Below are 26,438 nucleotides of genomic sequence, written 5' to 3'. Positions count from 1 at the left end.
TGTAGATACAAAATATTAAGCAAAAAATGTGGAACAAAAATAATATGTGTAAAAATCCATCAATGTTTTAAAATGTACATATATTTTTGTGTAAGAGTGGAACACACTATAATAAAGACATGATTTTGGCTTCAGAGTAAGCACACAGTTAAATGAAATGAAATATAAAATTGAAAATGTTTCTTTTATGTTGCCATTTTGCAGCATTCTTGCCTTGGGGACCTCATTTAACCCCCTGAGCCTCAGTTTTCCCAACTGTAAAAAATAAAAGACTGATGGTACCTCATACCATTGTGAGATGAGTATATGCAGTAAATATGTTAGAATATTTCTAAAATACACACATGAAACAAAACAAAATATTTGTTATGTTTATGGTAATGTTTTTGCATTTTTTTCTTGAAATTTGTTTAAGCACATAAGATTTAAATGTTTGTTTTTTTTTTTTTAAAGGCGACTTGGCTATTTATTATCATTATCAAGTAGTATGTCTTTTTTTTTTTTTTTTTTTTTTTTGATGGAGTTAGATAGTGAGAGAGACAGAGAGAAAGAAAGGTCTTCCTTCCATTGGTTCACCCCCCAAATGACCACCACGGCTGGAGCTACGCCAATCCGAAGCCAGGAGCCAGGTGCTTCTCGTGGTCTCCCATGCGGGTGCAGGTGCCCAAGCCCTTAGGCCATCCTCCACTGCCTTCCCGGACCGCAGCAGAAAGCTGGACTGGAAGAGGAGCAACTGGGATAGAATCCGGTGCCCATATAGGATGTTGGCGCCGCAGGTGGAGGATTAACCAAGTGAGCCACGGTGCCAGCCCCATGATTTAAATGTTTGAAATCAGTGTACTTATTCATTTCTTATTTTTTTAAAGATTTATTTATTTACTTGAAAGTCAGAGTTACACTGAGAGAGAAGGAGAGGGAGAGAGAGATAAAGTCTTCCATCCACTGGTTCACTCCCCAATTGGCTGCAATGGCCAGAGCTGCACCGATCCAAAGCCAGGAGCCAGGAGCTTCTTCTGGGTCTCCCATGCGGGTGTAGGGGTCCAAGGATTTGAGCCATCTTCTACTGCTTTCCCAAGCCATAGCAGAGAGCTGAATCTGAAGTGGAGCAGCTGGGACTAGAACTGGCACCCATATGGGATGCCAGCACTGCAGGCGGCGGCTTTATCCACTATGCCACAGTGCCAGCCTCCACTTATATTCATTTCACAATATTTTATATTCTGTCCTCTTAAAATCATTTTTTCTGTTTTTAAAGATGTATTTATTTATTTTGATAAGCAGAATGAAATTACGAGAGGGAGAGACAAAGAAACTAGATACCTTTTTAAAATTATTATTATCTGAAAGGCAGCTACAGAGAAAGAGGGAGAGACAGAGAGAGAAAGAGATCCTCTCTCTGCTGGTTCACTCCCCGCATGGCCATTCCAGGGTCTCCCACGTGGCTGGCAGGGGCCCAAGTACGTGGGCCATGATCTGCTGCATTCCCAGGCACAGTAGCAGGGAGCTGTGCCATAATTCTGGCCTTGAGAGAAGTATCTTCCATCTGCTGGTTCACTTCCCCAAATGCGCTCAACAGTCAGACCTTTTGGGTCTCTGTGTGAGTGGCAGGAACCCAAATACTTGGGCCATCGTCAACTGTTGGCATGAAGCCGGGCTGGATGTGTGGAATAGATAGGACTTGAGTGGGCACTCTGATAGGGGGTGGGTGTCCCAAGCAGCAGCACCACTTGCTGCCCCATAATGTCTGTCCCCAAATACTTTTCTTACAACAATTCCATTCAATATTTCACTTTGCATTTAGATTTTTAAAAAACATTTCTTATTCTCACCAAAGCCTGCAAATATAAATTTGACCTCAGCAGTTTAAACAGAATCATTTGTCCTAAATCAACTTATACTTTATATCATCTAAAGTAGTTGTGTATACTTGGAATTTGCATGTTTATAACAACACCAAACTCACTTTTTGCCTTTAGAATTAAACTAGTAGGATTTTTTTCTCTAACAGTTCATGTAGCCATTATGTCCTCTTTAGCCCCTGGGGTAGAGTAAATTGGGTACTAAAGTGTGTGTGTGTGTGTGTGTGTATAAACCATAACAGCTTTATTAAAATATAACTCACACACCATAAAATGCAATCCTTTAAAGTGGCTTTTAGGATGTTCACAGACTTGTGCAGTAGTCAACACCCCAAAAAAAGAAGCTCTTGTCCATCAGCAGTCATTTTTCCTATTCCTCAACCTCTGGCATCCACCAGTCTACATTATCTTTATGGTTTAGCCTTTTGTGACTGGCTTTTTAACTTAATGTTTCAAGATTCAATCGTAGCATGAATCAGTACTTTGTTCCTTTTTTTGTCTGCATCACATTCTGTCATGTAGATGATATGCCATTTTGTTTATACACTTACCAGTAAATGGACATTTGAGTTACTTCTTTTTGGCTATTTTGATTAATGCTACTGTGAACATTAATGTAAGTTTTTGTGTAGACATGTTTTTGTTTCTCTTGGCATTGCATGTCTACTTATACAGCAATGTGGTAAATGCCTACCTTTTGAGGGCCTGCCAAACAGTTTTCCAAACGGCTCTACCATTTTTCATTCTTGTCAGCAATGTGTAATAGTTTAATTGTCCTACATCCTCACCAACATTTGTTATTTCCCATTTTTAAAATTACAGCCAACCTAGAGGATATGAAGTGGTCTCTCATTGTGGTTTTGCTTTGCATTTCCCTAATGATTAATGATAATGAATGTCTTTTATGTGCTTATTGGCCATTTGTATATCTTCTTTGGAAGAATATCTATTCTAACCCTTTATCCTTTTCAAAATTGGGTTATTTTTCTTTTTATTGACCACTAGTCTCATTAAACTCTTTTTTAGTCTTGTCAGCATGGCTTTTTTCACTCTATTGAAGTTGGCCCATATGATTAAAGCAAGTCTTTGTGGTACTATTTTTTCATGAAGATATAGCTGACACATGGATTCTATTTTAGTTTAACAAATCAATAAATGCTTAATTTCCTTTGGTGTCCTGTTCCACAGTGGTTACTGGGGGAGGGGAAAATAATGTTGCTGAGAGATGATAGCTGATGCTGTATCACTTTGCTGGAAGCGCATGGAACAGATGCATGCGCTTCAGAATCAGGAAAAGCAAGCATCGCTGTGGGGTAGGGTAGGAAGCTCAGGGGTCTTGAGTTGAAGTCATGAAAAATATAACGGCCAAGTGCAAGCAAGATGTAGGTATGGTAAACACAAAGAGATTGGGGATATCATTTTATTGGGGGGCATTATGGGACAGTAGAAAATAGAAAATAAGTAGAAAGTGTAGTTCAGGTTACAACTGAAATCGGGAAAGATGAGGATCCGGACTACTAGGGTGATGGGAATAAGAAAATGAAACAACGCAAGAATTTTATGTTTGAAAGTGGAGAAGGAAATAGTCCGACAAGTGCATCAAGTGCAAGGGTGCTAAGGTAGACCCTTGACGTGTTTTAATCACTGAATTCTCACAGCAACTGTGTAGGGTGTGCATTTGTATTATCCCCACTTTACAAATGAAGAAACTGAGTAGAATTCAAACCCTGAGACCTAAGCCCATGATCTTCTCACCATACTGCCCTGTTAAGGGAAACGGCCAAAGTGTCTCCGGAGGGTTAGCGTCAGTGCCTGCAAGGCTCGCAGCTGAGCTGTTTGCACACCAACCCTTACTGAGCGCTGATGACGTGTGCAGTATTTCCTGTGAACAGTTACCATGTGATGTTAATAACCAGAAACGCTCTTACAGTTACTCTTTTAGCAATCTATATGGAAAAAACCTTCATGCAAAAGTTGCTATTTTAAAAATACTTTCAAAAATATAGCTCGTTATTAAATGTAGGAGATTGTGGTTAAAGTTTTCTGTCTCGTGTGTGCATTCTCTGTCTCATCAGTACCCCCGATAGACAACAACTAAAAGATGACTTTAAAAATTATTTTATTTGTTTGACATGCAGAGAAAGAGACAGACAGAGATCCCCCATTCTCTGGTTTACTCACCAAATGCCTGCAATGGTCAGGGGTGGACCAGACCACAGCCACGAGCCAGGAAGTCAAGCTAGGGCCCTGTGGGTAGCAGGGACCAACTCCTTGAGCCATCACCTCTTGCCTCCAAAGGTGCACACTAGCAGGAAGCTGAAACTGGGAGGAGACCTGGGACTGGAACTCAGGCCCCCCAAAGGAGGAAGGCTCTGGGCCCCACGTGGCTTCTGCCCTGCCGCAAGAAGCACCCACGCCAGGCACGGTTTCTGTAGGAGTCTTGTCAAGAGCCGAATGTTTAGTCTTTGACACGTAGCCTCAGCCTCACTGAACAACTCACTGTTTGTTTCTGAAGTCCTAGCTTCCAGCTTGGTGTATAATATTTCCGACGGTCAGTTCACAAGTCGTGCGGATCTCATAGATGCTGCTGGAAGCTCACTGGGGCGTGGTGCTCTTGTACCAGGATTGGGTAAGAAATAAATGCACACATTTCCCTGGAAAATTCAAAGTTTTTAGCAATTTCTCTTGAAAAGTCTTGCCATTTCTCTTTGGCATTCTAGTCTCCTTGAAAAGAAATTAAAAAAAAAAATGTTTATTTATTTGACAGGCCGAGTGACAGAGAGAGAGTTAGAGACAGATAGAATTCATCTGCTGCTTCACTCTCCAAATGGCTACAATGTATGGGGCTGGTCCAGGCTGTACTAGGAGCCCAGATCTCCATCAGGGTCTCCTCTGTGACTGGCAGGGTCCCAAACAATTGAGCCATCATCTGCTGCCTTCCCAGGTGCATTAGCAGGAAGCTGGAACAAAAGTAGAACAACCAGGCTTTGAACCATGCTCTGACATGGGATGCTGATATCGCAAGTGCAGCTTAATCTGCTGAGCCATAACACTGGATCCTGAAAAGAATTTTTTTTAAAGATTTATTTATTTATTTGAGAGTCAGAGTTACAAAGAGAGCTGCTTTGGAAATGGAGCAGCCGGGTCACGAACCGCACCCATGTGGGATGCTGTCATCCCAAGTGGTCACTTTACCTGCTATGCTGCAATGCTGGCCCCAAAATAATTTTTAAATTCTTTAATTGTGGGAATTAATATAAGACATTGTAAAATTCCTCTGCACAAACTGTTCTTGAAGATGCTGTCTGTTATATTGTGTGATGATGCCTGTAACAAATTCTCAAAAGTTTATTCTCATGAGAATTGGTATACTTGCTATTGTTAGTGAATGAACTTTATGTATTGGATTTTGTCTGCCCTGTTGCTAGGAAGTTCACATTGAAATTTTGGGCTCAGTTATTAGGGCTTTTCATTGTATATTAATGTTAATTAATCCTGCTTTACCTATTTTATCCATTAGTTTATTGATTTATTTGAAAGGCAGAGTGACAAAGAGAAAGAGGGAAAAAGAGAAAGAGAATGATTGAGAGTGAGATCGTCTATCCACTGATTCACTCCCCACATCCCCAGATAACCACCATGGCCAGGCCAATACCAAGAGCTGGGAACTCCATCCAGGTTTCCCCTGTGGGTGACAGCGGCCCAAGTACTGTGGCCATCCTCTACCACTTTCCCAGGTGCATTAACAGGGAGGTGGCCCTGGTACCTGTATTTTTAATATAAGCCAATTGAGTCATTTTTGGAAGATAGCATGGATAATTGAGTTGGTGAGAACTATCTATTCTGCGATACTTACTCCTTCTCATGTAGGAGTTAAGCAAAATTGAAGTTTAAATACTGACTTCCTGCTGAGTCTCAGCCTGTTGCTTTGCCAAGTAAATCTATGGCAATAGCGACGTGGATTCTCTGCAGTTCAGAGAATCCTTGCCTTCCTGTTTTTCAGTAGTGCTTGGAAGAAGTGTTTATCTAGGCAGATGGTAACAGGATGGTTGAATAAAGTATGTTCATTTTGCAGGCGCCTGTTATGATACAGTGAACAACATGCTGTGGACATGCTCCAATGACTACATCGATCAGTGGTGCAACCCCGGGAATCAGGCCTTCCATTATGTCTGCCAGAGACTCGGAGTCAGTCACGTCATCACTGAGCCCAAAGGTGAGGTGCTCTGCTGGTCGTGCAGGCAGAAGTGTCTCTCCTGGGACAGGAGGGGGTACAGCAGCATGAGCAGCTGGGAACACAGACCCGCCTTACAATGTGTCCACCGCCTTTCAGCTTTGAACTAGGAATCCTGAAATCCTCTGTTATCTGTCATTCTGAAAGATTGTAAATAAAGATAGAGTATATAAGTAAATAGAACTTTTGAGGTGGTCCATAGGTTTTTCTGTTTTTGATACAGCCTTCCTGAAACTGTCAGAATGTTGCTGAAAAAAAAATTGCGTTATCTGTACTTGGCACATTGTTACAATCTGACAATGTTTATGTTGATAATGACTTATTTATCCACAAACTTATAGTTAGAATCTGCAGTGTTCTTATGAGGTTGGTCAGAACAGCAGTTCTACCACGATGAAGTGGGAGCTGGCTTGATTTGGAGCAGAGCATGAGTACTGACATACTCAGCAGCATTGTCAGTAACAGTCGTACCCTGGGTAGCGTTTAAATGGAGGGGACAAGAAGTTCCGCTAGCCTGAGATTGTGATCCTGGTTAGGGCAAGCAGTGAAGCAGCAAATCTGTAGAAATTTACTGGTGACTTCCGGGTAGAAAGGAAGCTATAGGAGATCTTGATAAGCTCTCCATACATCTTCCCAGAAGAGGCTATTGAAGGCCCAAGCTGTACACACGTCTCTGGCTGAGCCTGAGCCTGCGCCTGCACCTGCATACATATGCACAGATGTGATAGGACCCAACAGGAGTAAAAGTAAGGAACTGCCTGAACTTGGATGGCTCCCGTAAAACACGGTATCCATTCAGGGTGAAAATGTTACTGGCTCACGGTGTTTAATCATAATCTTTGACGTATCATTGGCTGAAAACCACTATGTAATATAGACAGGGGTGGCCATAGGGAGCCAGGCTTGTAAATAAAATCAAGAATAATAAAATTAAGAAAGAAAAAAATAAATAAGGCTTTAAAACAATTGAGCAGAGAATCAGTAACCACAGGCTTCAGGCAAATGCTGATGAAGACTTTAAATCTGCCATTGTATATATGTTCAAAGAAATAAGGACACCTTTACAAAAATTAACGGAAAGAATGATGACTATGACCAAACAGATTTTCAGTCAAAAAATTGTTTTTCAGGGGCCAGCACCATGGCACAGCACCCCATATAGGTGCCAGCCAGTTCAAGTCCTAGCTGTTCTACTTCCAATCCAGCTCTCTGCTAATGTGCCTGGGAAAGCAGCGGAGGATGGCCCGAAATCCTTGGGTCCCTGCACCTACATGGGAGACCCAGAAAGAAGCTCCTGGCTCCTGGCTTCAGCCTGGTCCAGCCCTGAACATTGTAGCCATTTGGGGAGTGAACCAGCCAATGGAAGATCTCTCTCTGTCTCTCCTTTCTGTCTCTAGCTCTGCCTCTCAAATGAATAAATAAATCTTAAAAAAGTGTTTTTCAAAAAAGAATCAAATAGAAATTATAGCTGTGAAAAATATAATACTGAGGCCGGCGCCACGGCTCACTAGGCTAATCCTCCGCCTTGCAGCGCTGGCACACCGGGTTCTAGTCCTGTCCAGGGCGCCGGATTCTGTCCTGGTTGCCCCTCTTCCAGGCCAGCTCTCTGCTGTGGCCCGGGAGTGCAGTGGAGGATGGCCCAAGTACTTGGACCCTGTACCCCATGGGAGACCAGGATAAATACCTGGCTCCTGCCATCGGATCAGCGCAGTGCGCCGGCCGCGGCAGCCATTGGAGGGTGAACCAACGGCAAAGGAAGACCTTTCTCTCTCTCTCTCTCTCTCTCGCTGTCCACTCTGCTTGTCAAAAAGAAAGAAAGAAAGGAAGGAAGGAAGGAAGGAAGGAAGGAAGGAAGGAAGGAAGGAAGGAAGGAAGGAAGGAAGGAAGAATACTGAACAGAGAAAATCCTTAGAGGCTCAGTAGCAGATTTTAGATGATGTGAGAAATAATCAGCAAAATAGGGACATAGACTGGTAGATTTAGCCTCCCTGAACAGAAGAAAGCACTTGTGAGGAGCACTGTAGACATTTTCTTAAACAAGATTTACGTATTTGAAAGGCAGAGTTAGAGAGAGAGATAGAAAGACACAGAGAAAGATCTTTCATCTGTTGGTTCGCTCCCCAATTGGCTGCAATGACCAGGGCTGAGCCAGGCTTAAACCAGGAGCCAGGGGCTACCTCCAGGTCTCCCACGTGGGCACAGGTGCCCAAGCACTTGGGCCATCTGCTGCTGCCTTCCCAGGCATACTAGCAGGGAGCTGAATTGGAAGTGGAGCAGCTGGGACTTCAGTTGGCATCCTATAGGATGTCAACATTGCAGAAAGCAGTCCAACCCACTGTGCCACAAGGGTGGCCCCCTAGACATTTTGTAAAATGCCACTCAGTTTGGACTTGTCTGATGTTTTCTCATGAAGAACTGAGGTTATGGATTTTGGAGATGAGTAGTATGAAGGTGATATTCCCTTTTTATTACATCATATTCCAAGTTACATAATAACTTATTACTACTGATATTAAACTTGATCACTTGATTTAAATGGTGTTTACCAGGTTTCTCCACTATAAAGTCACTGGTTTTCCCTTTCTATAGTCTGAGCTAGTCGTTACATCCAGACCTCATTCAAAAGGAGGGGAATTAAATTCCAACTCCCCGAAGAAAAAGTATCAAATAATTTGTAGATATATGTTAATCACTATTACAGTTAATTTCTGGAATCTGGTAATACTTTAAGATAATGCATATATCTATTTTTTTCTAGCTTTCAAATGGGTATCTTTGTAGGAATACTTTTTTTTTTTTTTTTTTTTTTTTTGACAGGCAGAGTGGACAGTGAGAGAGAGAGACAGAGAGAGAAAGGTCTTCCTTTGCCGTTGGTTCACCCTCCAATGGCCGCCGCGGCCGGGGCACTGCGCTGATCCGATGGCAGGAGCCAGGTATTTATCCTGGTCTCCCATGGGGTACAGGGCCCAAGTACTTGGGCCATCCTCCACTGCACTCCCTGACCACAACAGAGAGCTGGCTTGGAAGAGGGGCAACCGGGACAGAATCTGGCGCCCCGATCAGGACTAGAACCCGGTGGAGGATTAGCCTAGTGAGCCACGGCGCTGGCCTAGGAGTACATTTTATATAGATTTTTTTACTTGTTGGTATAATTGCTGATAGTATTTCCTTATAATTTTTTTAATGTCTATAAGACTTCTATTCCTTAATTTTTTAAAAAGATTTATATATTTATTTGAGAGGCAGAATTATAGAGAGAGGGAGAGACACAGAGAGAAGTTACTCCTCCAATGGCCGTAACAGCCGAAGTGGGTGGATCCAAAGCCAGGAACCAGGAGCTTCTTATGGGTCACCCATGTGGGTGCAGGGGTCCGAGCACTTGAGCCATCTTCTATTGCCTTCCCATGTCATTAGCAGGGAGCTGGATTGGAAGTGGGGGAGCTGGAACTGAAACTGGTGCTCACATGAGGTGCCAGCCCTGCAGGTAGAAGCTTAATCTATGCCACAGCACTGGCCCTTCATTGATTATTTAATAACTGTGCTTTTATTTCTGATTTTGGTATTTGTGTAAATTTACCAGAAATTACTAATTTTACTCTTTCAGTGACTTCTATGTTATGTGAGTTGTATCTTGAAAAAATTTGTAAAAAAACAACAAAAAACAGAAAATCAGCTGTGCATTAATGACTCCCCAGCCTCTGCCTGAATTTCAGACAATGCCTTGCCTCCATTTGCTTATCTAATGGGCATTTTCAACTTAGCACAATGAAAACATACCCTCTTTATTTTTCTTTTAAGATTTATTTGAAAAGCAGAGTTCTGTTTTTTTGGATAGGCAGAGTTAGAGAGAGAGAGAGTTATAGACAGTGAGAGAGAGACAGAGAGAAAGGGCTTCCTTCCATTGGTTCACTCCCCTAATGGCTGCCACGGCCGGTGCTGCGCCAATCTGAAGCCAGGAGCCAGGTGCTCCCTTCTGGTCTCCCATGCAGGTGCAGGGGCCCAAGCACTTGGGCCATCCTCCAGTGCCCTCCCGGGCCACAGCAGAGAGCTGGACTGGAAGAGGAGCCACCGGAACTAGTACCCGGTGCCCCAACTGGGACTAGAACCCAGGGTGCTGGTGCCACAGACAGAGGATTAGCCTAGTGAGTCACAGAACCAGCTGAAAAGCAGAGTTCCATAAAGAGAAGACAGAGAGTTTCCATCCCCTGGTTCACTCCCTACATGGCCACAATGGCCAGTGCTGGGCCAAGCCAAAGCCAGGAGCTTTTTCTGGGTCTCCACATGGGTGCAGGGGCCTGAGTACTTGGCCATCCTCTGGTGCCCTCCCAGGAGCATTAGCAGGAAGCTCCATCAGAAACACAGCATGCAGGACTCACATTGGTGCCCATATGGGATGCCAGCATTGCAGACAGTAGCCTAACCTGCTATTCCACAATGCTGACCCTAAAACCCTTTTCCTCCCCCTCTCCAAATCTGCACCTGCTGAGTCCTCCGTATGTCAGCCTGAGGATCCCATCTCCCATATGCCCAGACTAAAAGTTTAGGTTAGCTTTAACTCTCTTTCATACCCTACATCCGGGTGGCTTTCAGCAATCCTGTCAGCTTCTGCCTTCCAAATACATCCAGTCCAACATTTCCCGTCAGCGGTGCTGCTGCAGTCCTGGTCCAGGCTGCCGTGGTTCCACCTGGTTTACCGTAGCAGCCTCCTCAGCTTTCCTGTGGTCCTGTCCTCAGAGTTCCTGCTGCCCGCAATCCTTTTGTAGCTCGAAGTTCTCCCTTCAGGTCTGCTTCTCCAGGATTACCTAGTCCATTTCAGTTTTAATAGGAATAAAAAGCAACCTTGTTTGTTCTTTGCCTATTTAGACTATTTTCACCTCCATTTATTGCATGCCCATAACCCTCCATTAGGGTAAAAGGGTGGTTTTCAACCTCACAGATTTCACTGGTGGATATCCAGGCTGTGATGAATAAGTGGAATAAAAAGGTTGAGGTACTGTGATGTTTATGAATAGGGGGACTCTACCACAGTGCAGCCGTAGAGGTGGAGAGAACCTACTATGCTGGTTACCAGCAGACCCCGTGGGATGAGATGGCCTGAATTTACTCCCAGCTCAGTTACTTCATAGGTGTGTGAACTAGGGTAACTTACTAAGCCTCTCTGACTCTTGTTTTCCTACTTAAACAGTAGTCTAAATGTATGTTGTAAGGAAATGCATGTAAAGCAGGCGGCCCATTGTCCGGCATGTAGAATGAGCTCACTAAGTGGTAGCTACTCTTACTCTAGAAACATTAAACTTCCCCAGTGTTTCTGCCTTAGCACTCTGTGACAGAAAGAAGGGTTTTTAGCAGCAGTGGGAGAGGCTGGAGCCAAGAGAGCTTGAGAACGTCCCTGGTGTATGTGCGCCTTTTGCTAAGTCGAGGTCGGTTCCACCTGTAGAGGGACTGCCTGCAGCAAGGTCTGGACTCACTGAGTTTCTTTCTCGTCTTCTAGAAGAGGCTATAACTACGAATGAGGTTATAAACCAATTATTGCACCACGTTGGTGCGATGTGCATACACCAACTCAATCTTCTTGCTACGAACCCCAATCTTCCAATCACAAGTGTCTTGGGCAAGCAGCATCCAATTGAAGCACACCATCTTAGCAGTATTTGTGACATTATGGAGAAGGCCATGGTTAACGGCGACACCTGCATTATACGCTGCATTCTTGTTGTCTTTCAGGTAAATACTCTATTTTGTGAGGTAAACAAGCTGATATAGAAAAAGAAGCACAAATCTTGGCTTCAGCTAGATAATTTCAACCAGAAGAAAAATCTAACAATTCCTGTTTTGCATGTTACCGCCTTCTACTCTTAGAATTAGAATTATCTTATTCACTGTGCTGCAGTTAATGGAGTATTGCTATAGATAGCTAATTGCAATTAATATGTGTAAAATATTTACTATAATTATGCCATTACATAATAGAAGAGATTGTGGTTAAAAATCTACATGGTTATCCATTCATGAAAATACCTACCATGTATTTTTTTATAGTGATAATTTTATCCCCAGTAGAATTAGCATTTTCAGATGTACCTCTTATGTGTCTGTAGGTGGTGTTTAAATTTTTCTTCAGCCCACAAACTGAAAGGAATCGAGACATCATTCGACGGTCAGGATTGCTTCTTTGGCAGCTGTTGATGGCACCCAAAGATCAGATTTGCCCAGAAATTCAGAAGGAAGTCTGCCTCGCCATCAGGTAAACTGCAAATGATTTCCTTAGGACTCTTTGCAAAATATTCCCTGCCAGCTGGGGGTAGGGGCGTCTCTGTCCTGCCATTGGGACCGCATGCTTTGGGGCCAGTTTAGTGTGAGAGGGGGTTTGTGACCCCACCCCCAGAGGACCAAAGCTAACTGTGTGCCTGTACTTCCTCATCGCACCTTTTGTGTTTCAAAAATGAAAACCAAAACTCCTTTCCGTGGATGATTTGATTGTTTGTAAGCAGGTGGTGTTCTCATTTAGGAGGCAGTGTGATAGGATGGTTAAGAAGCAGGCTTTGGGAGCTGGTGTTGTAGCCTGTCGGGGTAAGCTGCCACTCGCACTGCCAGCATCCCATGCCACAGTGCCAGGTTTGAGTGCCAGTTACTCAGCTTCTGATCCAGCTTCCTGCTAATGCCGCTGCAACAGAAGATGACCCAAGTACTTGGGCCCCTGCCACCCAAGAAGGAGATCCAGGTGGGGCCCCTGGCTCCTGGCTTTGGCCTGGTGTCAGCCTGGCTGTTATGGCCATTTGGGCAGTGAACCAGTGGATGGGAGATCTCTGTCTGTCTCTGTCTCTCCCTCTCTCTTTGTCATTCTGCCTTTTACATAAATAACTAAATATTTTTTAAAAAGAAGAAGCAGGCTTTGACCACAGGCCAACCTAGGCTCTAGTGCTTGCCCTACATACCACTGACTTGCTGTGACCTTAGTTAAAGGTTTCTGTTTTCTCAGCTACAAGGTGGGCATAAAAATAGCACTTACTTTATAGGTTTGTAAGGTTTTCATAAGCTAAGACCCGATGCAGAGTTAGTATTCAACAATATTAGCCTTTATTAATTTGCATAAAACCTTGTTAGGCAAGAGGGAAGAATTTATGGGGTCATTTTCTATTTATTGTCATTTAACCTATCAATTTTGGGGGGGTTCAATGAACTTTTATCTAGGAATATAGCCTTCATGTGACCAAGTATAACTTAGTGACCAAGAGAGGACTGAGCAGTTGGTCTGAACAACTCATTTGACAAGGGTGAGCATAGAGGATGGGGACTATGTTCCTTTCCACAATAAATTATGCATTGGGTCTCCCTTGTTGAGCATTAAGTTGGTGCCATAAGGAAACTTCCTGGGTGGTGGGTATATTCATCATCTTGATTGTAGTGACGACTCCATAAGTGGGTGCATATGTCACACTTGTGCACTGTAAGCCTCAGGGAAACAATGAGGAGTGGCAGGTTTGGCACAGCAATTAAGATGCCACTTGGAATGCTTACCACCGCATTGGAGTATTTTGGTTTGAGTCCCGGCTCCACTTCTGATTCCAGCTTCCCTCAGATACAGAGCTTGGGAGGCAGCAGGTGATAGCTCAAGTAGCTGGGTCCCTGCCATCCACAGGGGAGACCTGGATCTAGTTTCTAGCTCCTGGCTACAGCCTGGCTCAGTCCTTGCTGTTGGAGGCATGTGGGGAGTGAACCACAGCAGATGGGAGATCTCTCTCTCTCTCTCTCTCTCTCTCTCTCTTTCTTTGCCTCTCAAACAAAATTTTGAAAAAGAAAAAATTCTGATGCCATGTGATACTACAAATAATACTTTCCTATTCTTCTTGCTCTTTTGGAAGAAGTGAGAAGTAGAAATTGTCTTTGTCAAGTGACATTTTGGGGGACCACCACCTGTTTACCTAGCTGGCTTGAATGATTGATTTTTCGTAGAATAGCATGCTCTTGAACCAGCTCTGCATCTAGTCTCAAGTAAGTTCTTGTTGTAATTCACAGAGGAGCAGAGGGGGTGATGTTCAGGAGGGAAGTGCCTGGACTAGATCATGACAGTAAGTTGAGGTTCAAGTGCTTTTATTCAGTGATGAACCTTGCCAAAGAGTTTTACGTACTCAAAAAGGCATCTTTAAAAAGAAATTTAAATTTAAATATTTACAGGTTGGATTTTCCAGAACATTTTGTTTAAAACTCTTTTGACATTTCTGTCATTTCAGCTCTGGCTTGAATATCTTGTACCCAGGGGAAACTGAAATCAATAACTTATTAAAGCTGGTCTTAACAGAAGGTGAGAATTATCCTAATTATCCTTGAACAACCATTGCTTTTCATTTTTGTTTTCCCGCTAAGGAAACAAGTGGATATTCAGATCTGTTAGCATGTTTTTCAAGTTATCTACATATATGCTAGCATCTCAACCATGTTGTTTCATAGATCTTCAGGCTTCATAAACCTCTTTCTATATCTACTGCTTAGCATATATCCCTGATTGTAGACGTTCAACACATCTTTAAAAATCAGGACTTCCTGTTGATTCTCAGCCAGTTTTTTTTCACACACGAGAACCCAACTTTTTAACAGCAACAAAAGATACCAGGTGAAGGACACTTTGCATTTAAAAGCAACATTAATTTAAGAAATTAGGAATCAAACTTTATGATCTCTCAGGGAGTAATGACCCTTAAATCAGGAGGTACTGACTAAACAAGTCCAGGTGGTTGTGGTGTCATTTTTTGTTGTTCCTGTCATTTATTTGAATGCCTGGTGTTCCTAGATTGTCAACAGTCACTTGTTAAACACTTTTTAAAGAAAGCATCCATTTTCTAAACACTGTTACTGTGGTAGTTCACAGAGCTTTGTTCTGTGCCAGGAGAGAGAAACAGCGGCCTCTCCCAGCTGCGGGATGTGATCCTAACCAATTTAGCTGAACAGCTTCAGAACAACCGATTTGGCAGTGATGAGGATGACCATTACAGGTGACTGCAGCTACCTTAGTCACTGCTAACTGTTCTTTGTGTTCTTCTAAGTAACCAGTTTACATTTAAATGGGTTTGATCAGTGTTCGTCTCCTGTTACAGCTATTATGCTCAGAAGCTTGTGAGCCTAAAGCCTGAAACAGGTGACAGATAACCACTTTCACATTGCCCTACCAACTGATAGTAATATTTTTCAGTTTTAGCAGTAAAGTAGCTTGAGCTTGGGGAAAGAATACTCAGCAGAAATAATAGATGGAACTAATTTAAGAAATCTTGGTGGGAGGGTGCAGTCCAAGCTTCTGGTCTGTGAGAGAGGCTTGGGTGGGTGTGTTAAAGCTGGGAGGGAAGGAAGGTGTTGGTTTTCTGTTATTTATAAAGCACTTGTACTAGGTGGCTGGCTACCATTGTGTGTTTCTGTAAGTTTGATTTAGAGACTAAGTTGTTTGCATTTTTACTGAGATGATTTGCTTGCAGAACTGATTTGTTTTGTATCTTGTATTTGTCTTCTCATACTAATTGTGTACAATTTACCCTTTTACTAATAAAGTATCACTATTTTATTACATTTTTCTTGTGCTTTAAAGATTAAATGATGAACTTTTACACTACATTCTGAAGATTGTTGTACGAGAATCCTGTATCTTAATCACCAAGTGCCAAACTGTCTCTAAAGATGATTTTCAAAAGCTCCTTTCAACTGTGCCTGTAAGTAAAAATGTGTTTAACAAAAGCAAAATTCTGTTAAATGTGTGCTCACACACACACTCACTCTACAAAGATAGACTCAAAGTAATCTTTTTTTTTTAATTTTTATTTTATTTTATTTTTTTTTTTTGACAGGCAGAGTGGATAGTGAGAGAGACAGAGAGAAAGGTCTTCCTTTGCCGTTGGTTCACCTTCCAATGGCCGCCGTGGCCGGCACACTGCGGCTGGCGCACCGCGCTGATCCAATGGCAGGAGCCAGGTACTTACCCTGGTCTCCCATGGGGTGCAGGGCCCAAGCACTTGCGCCATCCTCCACTGCACTCCCGGGCCACAGCAGAGGGCTGGCCTGGAAGAGGGGCAACCTGGACAGAATCCGGCACCCCGACCGGGACTAGAACCTGGTGTGCCGGCGCCGCAAGGTGGAGGATTAGCCTAGTGAGCCGCGGCGCCGGCTCAACGTAATCTTTGAAAGTCAGTGGATGACTGTGCTTATTCTAGAAATGTAGAACAACACAAATCCACTTGAGACACTTTTTCCAAAGACTATATTTCCTCTCTCTGCATAAACTGCTTAATGTGATAAATTGTTTGACTGAATTTTGGTGTTTGTGTTTTACCAAGTGAGGGGTTTTTTTTTCCCCCTATTAATTTTTAATCTAGACCAGCAGAGTCTGTTTAAAGATTGTTTTAGGGGTTAGGTAGACACTTCTATATTGGAGATGTGTGTGAGAGGGAGGCAAAAATTAAGTGCTTGGAGTGAAGATTGTGTAGCAGAATATATAAGGTTAAAGGAAAAGTGTCAAAGTGTTCGCAAGCCATCTGGAAATACATCACCTGAGAAACTAACTTGGTCTATTTTCTGTACTTTCTCTTTTTGTTTCCCTTGTCCAAATCTTTTAAAAACATGAGGATTATGATACCTTCTTGCAGTGGGGTTTAGGTCAGTTAAATACCCTTGTTTGTGTTGAAGGCTGCTTCGTCGTGCCTGCGCTATCTGATGGCAGTTCAGAATCACCTTCTCAGTAACACTATTTTGATTAAACCTGATGAGAATGATGACAGTGACAGCTCCTTGCAGGGAGAGACATTGAAGGTACAGGTAAACACCAAGCTTTCCTCTAACGCTGCTCTCTACCCAGTATGTAAAGTGCGCTTCACTGGCTGAACTTCTGTGCTCGATGTGACTTAGATTCTTGGGAGAGGTAATGGTAGGCCACTCGTTTCATAGATTTTTCTCTCATTGCACAGTGGTGACCGTATTTGTGACACTCTCACAGTGTGTCATCCGTGTGCCCTGTCAACCTTTTTGTGCTTTTGTTTACTTTCATCTTCTTTTAAGAACTCTAAGATACGGCACTTTCAAGTGATCTCATATGCACCTGAAAGTTTACAAATATATATACGTATATAAACCTGGGAGCATAATATTTTAAATAGTTTTGACCTTTTAGGTGGTTTTATAGTCTCTCAATTCAACACCTTTGAAAAGGTGGTAATTCTCTTTCCATCTTTGTATTGAATAATTTAATTTCTAAGTCTGGAGTTTATTTCATTTTCTGTAATTATTTTTAAGTTAGCTTCTGTGTAGAGGCAGGAACGTGGTCCTCCATGACACGCAGAGCAATGGCGACAGTCGCTGCAGCTGCTCCAGGCTGTTGTTGGCGTTGTTCTTCAGAATTTCATCTTTGTGGGAAAATTAGAGAAATCAAGAACTTTATTCTTCCTTAAAATGTTGACTTAAATACACTGAAACATTTACTGAGGAGAAGCCATAATTAAAGATAAAAGCCATTACAGTTCGCTTTTGTCTTACTCCTTTGTGCATAGAAACTATATAAACCATACATCTGCTAGTTTGTGCTTTTTAGTTTATCTCATTATATGAAGTTTTTTTTTAAAAAAAGATTTGTTTATTTATTTGAAAGGCAGTGTTACAGAGAGGCAGAGGGAGAGAGAGAGACAGAGGTCTTCTATCCGCTGGTTCACTCCCAAAATGACTGCAACAGCCGGAGCTGGGTTGATCCAAAGCAGGAGCCAGGAGCTCAATAACACCAAAAAGACCCTAGAAGATTCTATTAAAAAATAGTTTTATCTATTTGGAAGGCTAAATTTTCTAAAATCTTAATTAAACCATGAAGAAAAATGCAAAGACTGTCGGTAAAGGCAGAATAGACTCTGTTTGGGGGGAAAATTACAAATACACCAACATAACCTTAAGAATTAGTTTGGCCGGTGCCGCGGCTTACTAGGCTAATCCTCTACCTGCGGCGCTGGCACCCTGGCTTCTAGTCCTGGTTGGGGTGCCTTCCAGTCCAGCTCTCTGCTGCGGCCTGGGAGTGCAGTGGAGGATGGCCCAAGTGCCATCCTGGGAGACCAGGAGGAAGCACCTGACTCCTGGCTTCAGATCAGCGCAGCGTGCCGGCCCTAGTGGCCATTTGGGGGGGTGAACCAATGGAAAAGAAGACCTTTCTCTCTGTCTCTGTCTCTCTCTAACTCTGTCAAAAAAATTAGTTTGATTTTATTGTTTTAATAGAAAACAGTTATAAACTAAGCATTTCTGTGATGTTCTAGTGCTTCTTAAGACTTGACTTAGTATTTGTACTCCCATGAATTCTCTAATAGTCGTTTTTAATGTTTCATAGCCCGTAACTGCCTGCTATTTTAATTGACATTTTAACTTACCTGTTTTTAAGGGTAATGGCTTTAAGACATGAAATTGAAGGTCACTTGTGCTGCTTCAGAATGTTGTGTTTCGTCTCATTTTACTCACTGCCCTACATGCGCCTTTTACTGTCTGTTTTTCTCTTTAGCTGTGCTCATGCCACCCAAGGCAGTCTTCCCCTGGACAGTGTCTGAGCTGGTCACCAGGAGCTCTCTTGTGTTGGATGGGATGGGAGATAGGCCTTTTATCCTGGGGGTTTGGTGTGCTCCTTGGGAAATACCATGTATTTCCACCTGCACTCCAACTTCAGTCTCCCAAATCAAATTGCTGCTTGCCATTCCTGTGGACTTTCCTGCTTTGGACATCTTCTGGCCACTTCATCCTTTCGCTGGGAAATGCATCATCAATGCATCATTCCGTCTTGTCGTTGTGAGTGTATGTTCATCACAGAATTCAGAAATAACATTATGATATTTTCTGCCTAGGAGCTAAAGGTCAGTATTTTGGCTCTTGCCACCCAGATCCTGACGGGATGTGATGAAGTGTTGGAAATGCTGCAACAGGTCACAACTGCCCTCATAAACAGTGACATAGCAGATCGTGAGCAGAGGTGAGGAAATGGGCTGGAAACCATGACCTGCTGCCCTTCAGGAAAAAATATTGCTTATTAAAGTGGAATCTTTTTAGAACAAAATGTCAAATGTTCATTAAGTATAGAGGGATTTTTGTGAGAATAGGTTGAAATGGCAAGTGTTTTAAAGCCAAGTACAATCGAATTCTGTAATGTGCTTTTGTGTGAGAGTGGGCCAACAGCCATCAAGGTCATGGTGGACAGCCTCATCTCTGACATTTGGGACTGCCCTCCCAAACCAGCCTTTCCCTTCGTTATGTTTCTGCATGACAAATACTTTCAAGCAGAAGCAGTGACTTTGTGATAGCGACATCCAGCTGCTATAAAAAGATGGTACTGATGTGATCTCTCAAGATTTTACCAGTTTCGTTTCTCCAAATACATGGGTAACCTGTGAAGAGGATACACTTCTCTTCCAGAGTTCTCAAGCCCTTTCACTTTAAAAATTCTGCTATGGTTTGCTTTTAAGTTGCAAATTGTGTTCTCTGATAATTTGAATGTTAGAGATGTTGATCTAAAACCATCCTGCTGTATAATTTTTGCTTCAGTCATCCTGTCTGGCCCCTGTTCTTCGTTCTTGCACACTCTTAGAAGACTGGGACCGAGAACGTTCTAATCCAGATAGGTACTGCAGAGAGGCTGATGGTGCTATGCAGTGTCACAGTGCGTGGTGCAGGTCTGCCAAGGGCTGAGAGCCGGGGGGTGTGCAGTCTCCTTCTGGTTTCAACACCAGTGTCCTTAGTAGCCTTGGAGAATTTAGACAACCCGTCTCTTTCTCTGGAAGGTCGGCATGCCTTAATTCTTCTAGCAGAGGATGGGCATATTAAGAGTGTGGTTTTAAAGATAAATTAAAAATCTACCTACTTAGACAGAAAGTAGAGTGGTGATTGCCAGGGAGTAGGGGTGGGAGCATAAGGAGTTGCTGCTTGTATAGTGGGTTTGACTTTACAAGATGAAGAAAGCTAAGGAGACGGATGTGGTGATGGCTGCACAACACTGTTTGGTAATGCTGAGCTGCACACCTACAGTGGTCAAGATGGTAGATTTTATGGTATGTGTATTTTACCACAATAATAAAAAAGTCTGCCTCTGTACCCTGTATAAGCCTCAGTTTCCCTAAACCAGAAGTAGGTTTTACAAGAGTGGGCAAGTGAAGCAATAGTATAGCCATTCACTCCCTGCCACCGGCAGCCTCAGAGGCCAGGCACTTTGCAGGTGATAACTACCTAGAGCAGCTGTTTACATTTTAGAACCCATTTGTAAAGTGTTTGAATTGTAAACTTTTTTGGCCAAATCAAGGTGAAACCCATGAATAGCTTTCTGTGCTTCCTTCAGAAGTAGAGAAATTTGTGCACTGAATTGCTGTAAATTCTTACCTAGTTCAAAGAGATCTCAGAGTTGCTTCTTAACATGATTGGGCATTGCTTAGGCTGTGTGTCCTTTTGAACTTTTTGTAGGTTAAAAGGCTTGGAACAAGTTACTAAGGCTACTATGCTTGGTCACCTCCTTCCTGTGTTACTCACCTCCCTGATGCATCCAAATTTACAGACTCTGATCATGGCCGACGCCCTGATGCCTCAGCTAGTGCAGCTGGTGCTCTATACCAGCCAGGTATGAATGACCCTTGGTGTGTCACAGGGCCCTGCCTGCCAGCCAACCCGCTCGCCCGGGCAGCTGTGTGCATTCAGCAACCAAGTGAAATAATGACGGGATGCAGGGAAGTACTGTGTCTAAAGAGTAATTAGAATGTTCAGGGAAATAAGTTTGTTTGTTTGACTAAATTACTTCATGTAAAGCTGCTGCTCTACATGCTACTCAAACATTCCTTTATCTTTGGCTTCCTAAGTCCTTGCCAGCTACAGTGACTAATCTATTGATGTGTTCAGTTCCAGAAAGAAGTAAAATGTAAAGTGGGCTAAGTGGCAAAGCACTTCTTACTGAAGGAAGGCAGGGCAGGATTGGGAAAAGATGATTCAAATGAGAATTTTAGATGTAACTCTAGTACTGCGCAGATAACGGGTGGTAAGCCCTTGAGGACATGGTGATGGTTTTGTGTTTCAGACAGCTTTGCTGCTTAAAACCCAGTGTTCCGTTTTTGCTGAGGTGGGCTCTTCCCCGTGTGGTGCCTCGGAGCAGAAGTGCAGGCTGTTCCCCGATGAGAGGTAATGGATGCTGCTTCCTTGCAGGAGTCCCTTCCTTGTTTCCTTCTGGTGTGCACCTTGTCCTCCCTTTACAACAGTGTCCGTGTTGTATACAAATAGCAGGGATTATCTCTCTGGGAAAAGAAAAAGTCTTGAGGACCAGACACTTATAGACAGTAGTATAATTCTTTGTGAGTTTTAAAGAACAGATTAGAATGAGTTTCCCATGGATCAAGAGGATAGTTCAGAACTGATGTGACTTTCTCTTACGCTGATGACAGGAATGTAAAATACTGAGCCTTTGGTAAATAGTTGGAAGGTCAGATAATGTGCACCTGCCATATGATCCAGCTATTCCATGGCCATGTAGTTGTATCGGGGAAAGCTTAGGTTCTTTCTTACAATAACTTCTAGGTGGAAGTTCCTAATAGCTTTAAATAGAATGGCCCCAAACTGGAAACGTTCCAAATGTCCATCAACGTGAATGGAAAAATAGACTGTGGTACCTTTGTTGTAAGGGGCTTCTACTTAGCAGTAAAAAGCAGTCAACAACAGATATATGCAACAACATGGGTAAATCTCAGGATATTTATGCTGAGTAAAAGAGGCCAAGTGCCCTGAAGTATACACTGTGCAATTTTATTTATACAAAATCTAGAAAATGCAAACTCATCTATAGTGGCAGACACCAAACAAGTGATCGCCTTGGGGAAAGGTGGGGGCTACAGAGAGCAAGAAGGGAACTTCTCAGGTGTAAATGTCTGTACTTATCAAGTCATGTGCAGCTTATTGCACGTCAATTATGTTTCACAAGAGCTGTCTTTTTTTTTTTTTTTTTTTTTTGGCCAGGCAGAGTTAGGGAGAGAGAGACAGAGAGAAAGGTCTTCCTTCTGTTGGTTCACCCCCTCCAAATGGCCGTTACGGCCGCTGCACTGTGCCGATCCGAAGCCAGGAGCCAGGTGCTTCCTCCTGGTCTCCCATGGGGGTGCAGGGCCCAAGCACTTGGGCCATCCCATAAGAGCTATCTTTTAAAGACATTGATCAGATTTTGGAAAGGATTTCCCTAGGGCAGGTGCCAGCCAGTTGAGATTTTTGCAGTAATTAGAAAACTCGGATCCGTGCTGTCCAGTATGGTCAGGTGTAGCCACGTGTTGTTATTGAGCACTTGCAATATGGCTGATGTGACCAAGGAGCTGGATTTTACACTTGATATAATTTAAACGGCCACGTGAGATTTGTAGCTACTGTGTTGCACAGCCCACCTCTGTGACTGAAACTCAAATCTGCAGAGCTGAAGGAGAGTAAGAGGATCCCATGGCAGCCAGATTTAGGTTTTAGGGTTTTCTGTTCCACAAACTCAGTCTCTGTGAAGTCACTGAGAGCGCAAGCACAGGATGAGAGGAAAAATCGCAGGGAAAGTGGCTACGTAGACTCAGGGAGCTTTCAGCAGAGGGTACATAGAAATCAGTAAAAGGAAATTGTATAGGGTATTCGCCTCACAATGGCCACCACGGCCAGCTCCCTGTGGCTGGCGCACTGCACTGATCCGATGGCAGGAGCCAGGTGCTTCTCCTGGTCTCCCATGGGGTGCAGGGCCCAAGGACTTGGGCCATCCTCCACTGCACTCCCTGGCCACAGCAGAGAGCTGGCCTGGAAGAGGGGCAACCAGGGCAGAATCCAGCGCCCAACCGGGACTAGAACCCGGTGTGCCAGCGCCGCTAGGCGGAGGATTAGCCTAGCGAGCCGCGGCGCCGGTGGAAGTGACCAGTCTTGAGTCCTTTGCAGTAACTTATTTTTCCTGAGTACTTTGAAATGGGAGCTGATGGGATCTTCTCCTGGGTATCAGTTGGGCTTCCTCTTGCAAAGAGGGGGAAAATATGAATATACTACCTAAAAACCACAAAAACTCTTAAATATAGGAATAGAAAAAGAGGAATAGAAAAATTTCATTTATTTTCATTTTATTTGAAAGGCAGTGAAACAGAGGGAGAAAAAGAGAGAGAGAGAGAGGTCCATCTACTGGTCCATGCTCCAGATGCCCACAACAGCAGGGGCTGTGCCAGCCTAAAGCCAGGAGCCCAGAACTGCATTTGGGTAGCAGAGACCCAAGTACTTGGGTCATCATCCATCATCTGCTCCCTTCTCCCACACGTTAGAGAAAGATGGATCAGAAAGTGGACACAGGGCTCAATCTCAGGCACTTCACTGTGGGATGTAGTCTTCCCAAACCAGCTTAACCCACTTTACCACAATGCCTGCCCCCACTCCAGGAGTTTTTAAATTTTTCTAAAGCCCAGGGATGGGCATTTAAAAGCTACAGTGTTGTCATATTACATGCTATAGAAAAGTTAAGAGCAACTTTTTTTTTTTTTTTAAGATTTATTTACTATTTGAAAGGCAGAGAGTTACAGAGAGGCAGAAAGAGAGAGAGAGAGAGAAAGGGAAGTCTTCCATCTGCTGGTTCACTCTCCAGATGGCCTCAGTGGCCGGAGCTGGGCTGATCTGAGGCCAGGAGTCAGGAGCTTCTTCCAGGTCTCCCACATGGGTGCAGGGGCCCAAGGACTTAAGCCATCTTCTACTGCTTTCCCAGGCATAGCAGAGAGCTGGATTGAAAGTGGAGCAGCGGGGACTCGAACCACTACGCCACTGTGCCGGCCCCAAAGAGCAACTTCTTAAACTTGTGTGTTCTGGTGTGTTTACATTTTATTTTTCTTTTCCTTGCTGCTAACCTGAGTCCCGCTCCTTTTCTCTGGTTTAAGAATGCTGGAAGAGAAGGAGGAGCCCGGCTTTCTCACTGGCTTAAAGATCCCCGCCCCCTGGGCTGCTGGGAAGACTGTGGAAACAGTCCACCCTGTCAGAGACAACTATAAGTTTAAAGAGACTGTGCACATCCCAGGAGCTCGCTGCCTGTATCTGAGATTTGACAGCAGATGCTCTTCACAATACGACTATGACAAAGTAAGCAGGACTGGGCTTAGTGGTTCTGCCACCAACTGCACTGATCTGTCAATGCTTCTTATTTTTCTTTGCTGCTGGTCACCATTCTTGACTTACTTCTGTTATTAATGAAACTGAGATATCTAACCTGTGAAAGAACAGCTGGAAGACTCGTCTGCTAATGTTGTACATGCTATTTTTATGTTGCTTATTAGCTCTCTATTTCTCCCATCCGTGTAGTATGTGAGGGCAAATGGTTTTATACCATCAAGGGAAGTTTTTAGTTAAAAAGTAAAGTTTTTTTTTAAATAAAGATTTATTAATTTATTTGAAAGGCAGAATGGCACAGAGAGAGAGCAAGATCTTCTGTCTGCTGATTCACTTCCCAAATGCCCGCAGTAACTGAGGCCGAGCTAGACTGAAACCAGGAGCCAAGAATTCCCATCTGGGTCTCCCACGTGGGTGGCAGGAACCCAAGCACTTGGACCATCATCTGCTGTCTTTCCAGGTGCATTAGCAAGGAGCTGGATCGGACGTGGAGAATCTGGGACTCCAACCAGTGCTCCAGTACAGGATGTGGGTGTCCCAAGCAGCAGCTTAACTTGCTGCTCCACAACACTTACCCCAGAAGTCAAGGGCTTCCTAGTCATACAAACTGCGAGGTGGTGACTGTTCCAAAGTATGTCCGCTCATGTCAGTCTGCCTCCCTTCAGAGCTCCTGGCATTAGCTACCCTCACTTCCTAGGTTCATGTAAACTGATGGTTTTAAGACAGAAATGGAAGAGGTTGCCATTTTAGTTGGTGTCATTTTGTTTTCCTTTAAAGACAGTAATTTGCATATTCTGATCTATGATAACTTAGGCCTGCAGTAGACATGAGTGTTACATGTTAAAGCACAAAGAAGCTTACTGCACGGATCAGAGTACATTTACTTTTCCAGTGGTCCCCACCCGCTGTCAAGAACAGGTCTAAAAGGGTGAGAGATCTGCAGCTGGTCAGCGCCTCGGGCTGCTGATGCTGCCTGAAGACCGAGCTGAGGTGCTGCATGGAGTCAGAGTGCACTTCGGAAGGCAGGGTTTGGGCCTTACAGAGCCAGGGCTTTATTTTTCCTGTGGAAGTATTTGAATGCCAAATAAGATATCAGGGTTTCTGCTTTATATTAGAAAGTTGGTGGATTGGATAAAAAGAAATGGCCTTTAATGAGGAAAGGTATTAATACATAAAAAATGACCCAAAAAGAAGCAACCCTTTTCTTGCCCTGAATTTGTTTCGTTTTTGTTTTATACCATTAAGCAACACTCTAAAATATATGGCTTATTTTCACTTTGTTGCATTTTTAAAAATCTTTATTTATTCATTGATTTTTTTTTCGGCACTTTTATTTGTTATGTTAGATATAACCATCTTTCCATCAGTATTTGCTCACTTTATTAATTTGGGGGTGGACTTAAGGGGTCAAACTGAATCAAACTGAAGGGGTCAAACTGAGTTATGTATTAATTAGAATTAAAATAAATATTTCAAATATATATGTGCATAATGACTGGGTGTAGCTGTTGTAAGGCAAGGCCCCCAAGCAGTTTGAAGTGTGGCAATATACAAAGCGTACCTTGTATTTTAGATCATTGCTATCACTCTGCCCTGTAAACATCAGTGGCTGATTGCATCCCAACCAGCATCAGTTGTGCCTAAAAATTCATAGATATTAGCTATATCATAATGATACCAGTGCCTGGTTGTAAGTGTGTTTTTAAACAACCCTTGTTTGCAGCCTTTTTATTTGTAGATGTTGTCTTTGTTTTCTTTTACAGTCTAACGGTCTATTTTCTGTTTTGAAGTTGGTGATATGCGCGGGCCCCAGCACCAGCAGCAGGAAGGTTGCTGAGTACGGGGGCAACACGCTGGGCTACGGCAGCCGCAGCGTCCTAGGAGCCGGCTGGCCAAAGGACCTGGTGAAGGTACGGCACCCGCTCACAGCACCTCCAGAAGAGTGAATTAGGTTCCTCGCCCCCGAGTGCTGAGTGTCCTCCCAGGAAGCACTTGACACGGGCACTTGTTGAGGGAGCACCACCTTGCCAGGCCTAAAGATGTGCTCCTCGTCAGAATGGCCCTCCTTTCTCTCGTAGGACATCAGACCTCTGTCTGCTCCAGAGCTTGGATCGCTCCCACAGGTCACAGCATTTCCTTCCTGTCCATTAGAAGAGCACCTTGTCCTTCCAACTTATTTCTTCTCCAGTAAACCACAGGCCTGTGTATTTTTAAAGTATTGATTTAATATT

At 43.4% G+C, this 26,438-nt stretch overlaps 1 protein-coding gene across 6 annotated transcripts in view; it reads left to right on the top strand.

The window, feature by feature from the left end:
- HECTD4 (HECT domain E3 ubiquitin protein ligase 4) overlaps window positions 1-26,438 on the top strand; it is a 199,937-nt gene that overhangs the window by 93,117 nt on the left and 80,382 nt on the right. For 3 of the 6 annotated variants that reach the window (XM_070066218.1, XM_070066214.1, XM_051826787.2), the window contains exons 10-22: window positions 4,375-4,488; window positions 5,935-6,075; window positions 11,585-11,817; window positions 12,192-12,337; window positions 14,325-14,395; window positions 14,978-15,083; window positions 15,668-15,788; window positions 16,759-16,887; window positions 18,936-19,060; window positions 20,539-20,692; window positions 21,143-21,243; window positions 23,982-24,180; window positions 25,971-26,117. In XM_070066218.1, coding sequence (XP_069922319.1) covers window positions 4,375-4,488; window positions 5,935-6,075; window positions 11,585-11,817; window positions 12,192-12,337; window positions 14,325-14,395; window positions 14,978-15,083; window positions 15,668-15,788; window positions 16,759-16,887; window positions 18,936-19,060; window positions 20,539-20,692; window positions 21,143-21,243; window positions 23,982-24,180; window positions 25,971-26,117 — 1,787 coding nt within the window. The remainder of the gene's footprint in view (window positions 1-4,374; window positions 4,489-5,934; window positions 6,076-11,584; window positions 11,818-12,191; window positions 12,338-14,324; window positions 14,396-14,977; window positions 15,084-15,667; window positions 15,789-16,758; window positions 16,888-18,935; window positions 19,061-20,538; window positions 20,693-21,142; window positions 21,244-23,981; window positions 24,181-25,970; window positions 26,118-26,438) is intronic. The other 3 variants (XM_070066217.1, XM_070066215.1, XM_070066216.1) reach the window with 3 other exon arrangements.

Source organism: Oryctolagus cuniculus, chromosome 21 (assembly GCF_964237555.1).
Source record: "Oryctolagus cuniculus chromosome 21, mOryCun1.1, whole genome shotgun sequence".
Lineage (NCBI taxonomy): Eukaryota > Metazoa > Chordata > Mammalia > Lagomorpha > Leporidae > Oryctolagus > Oryctolagus cuniculus.
The sequence above is the reverse complement of the archived record's forward strand: the minus strand, read 5'-3'. Positions and strand labels throughout refer to the sequence as shown.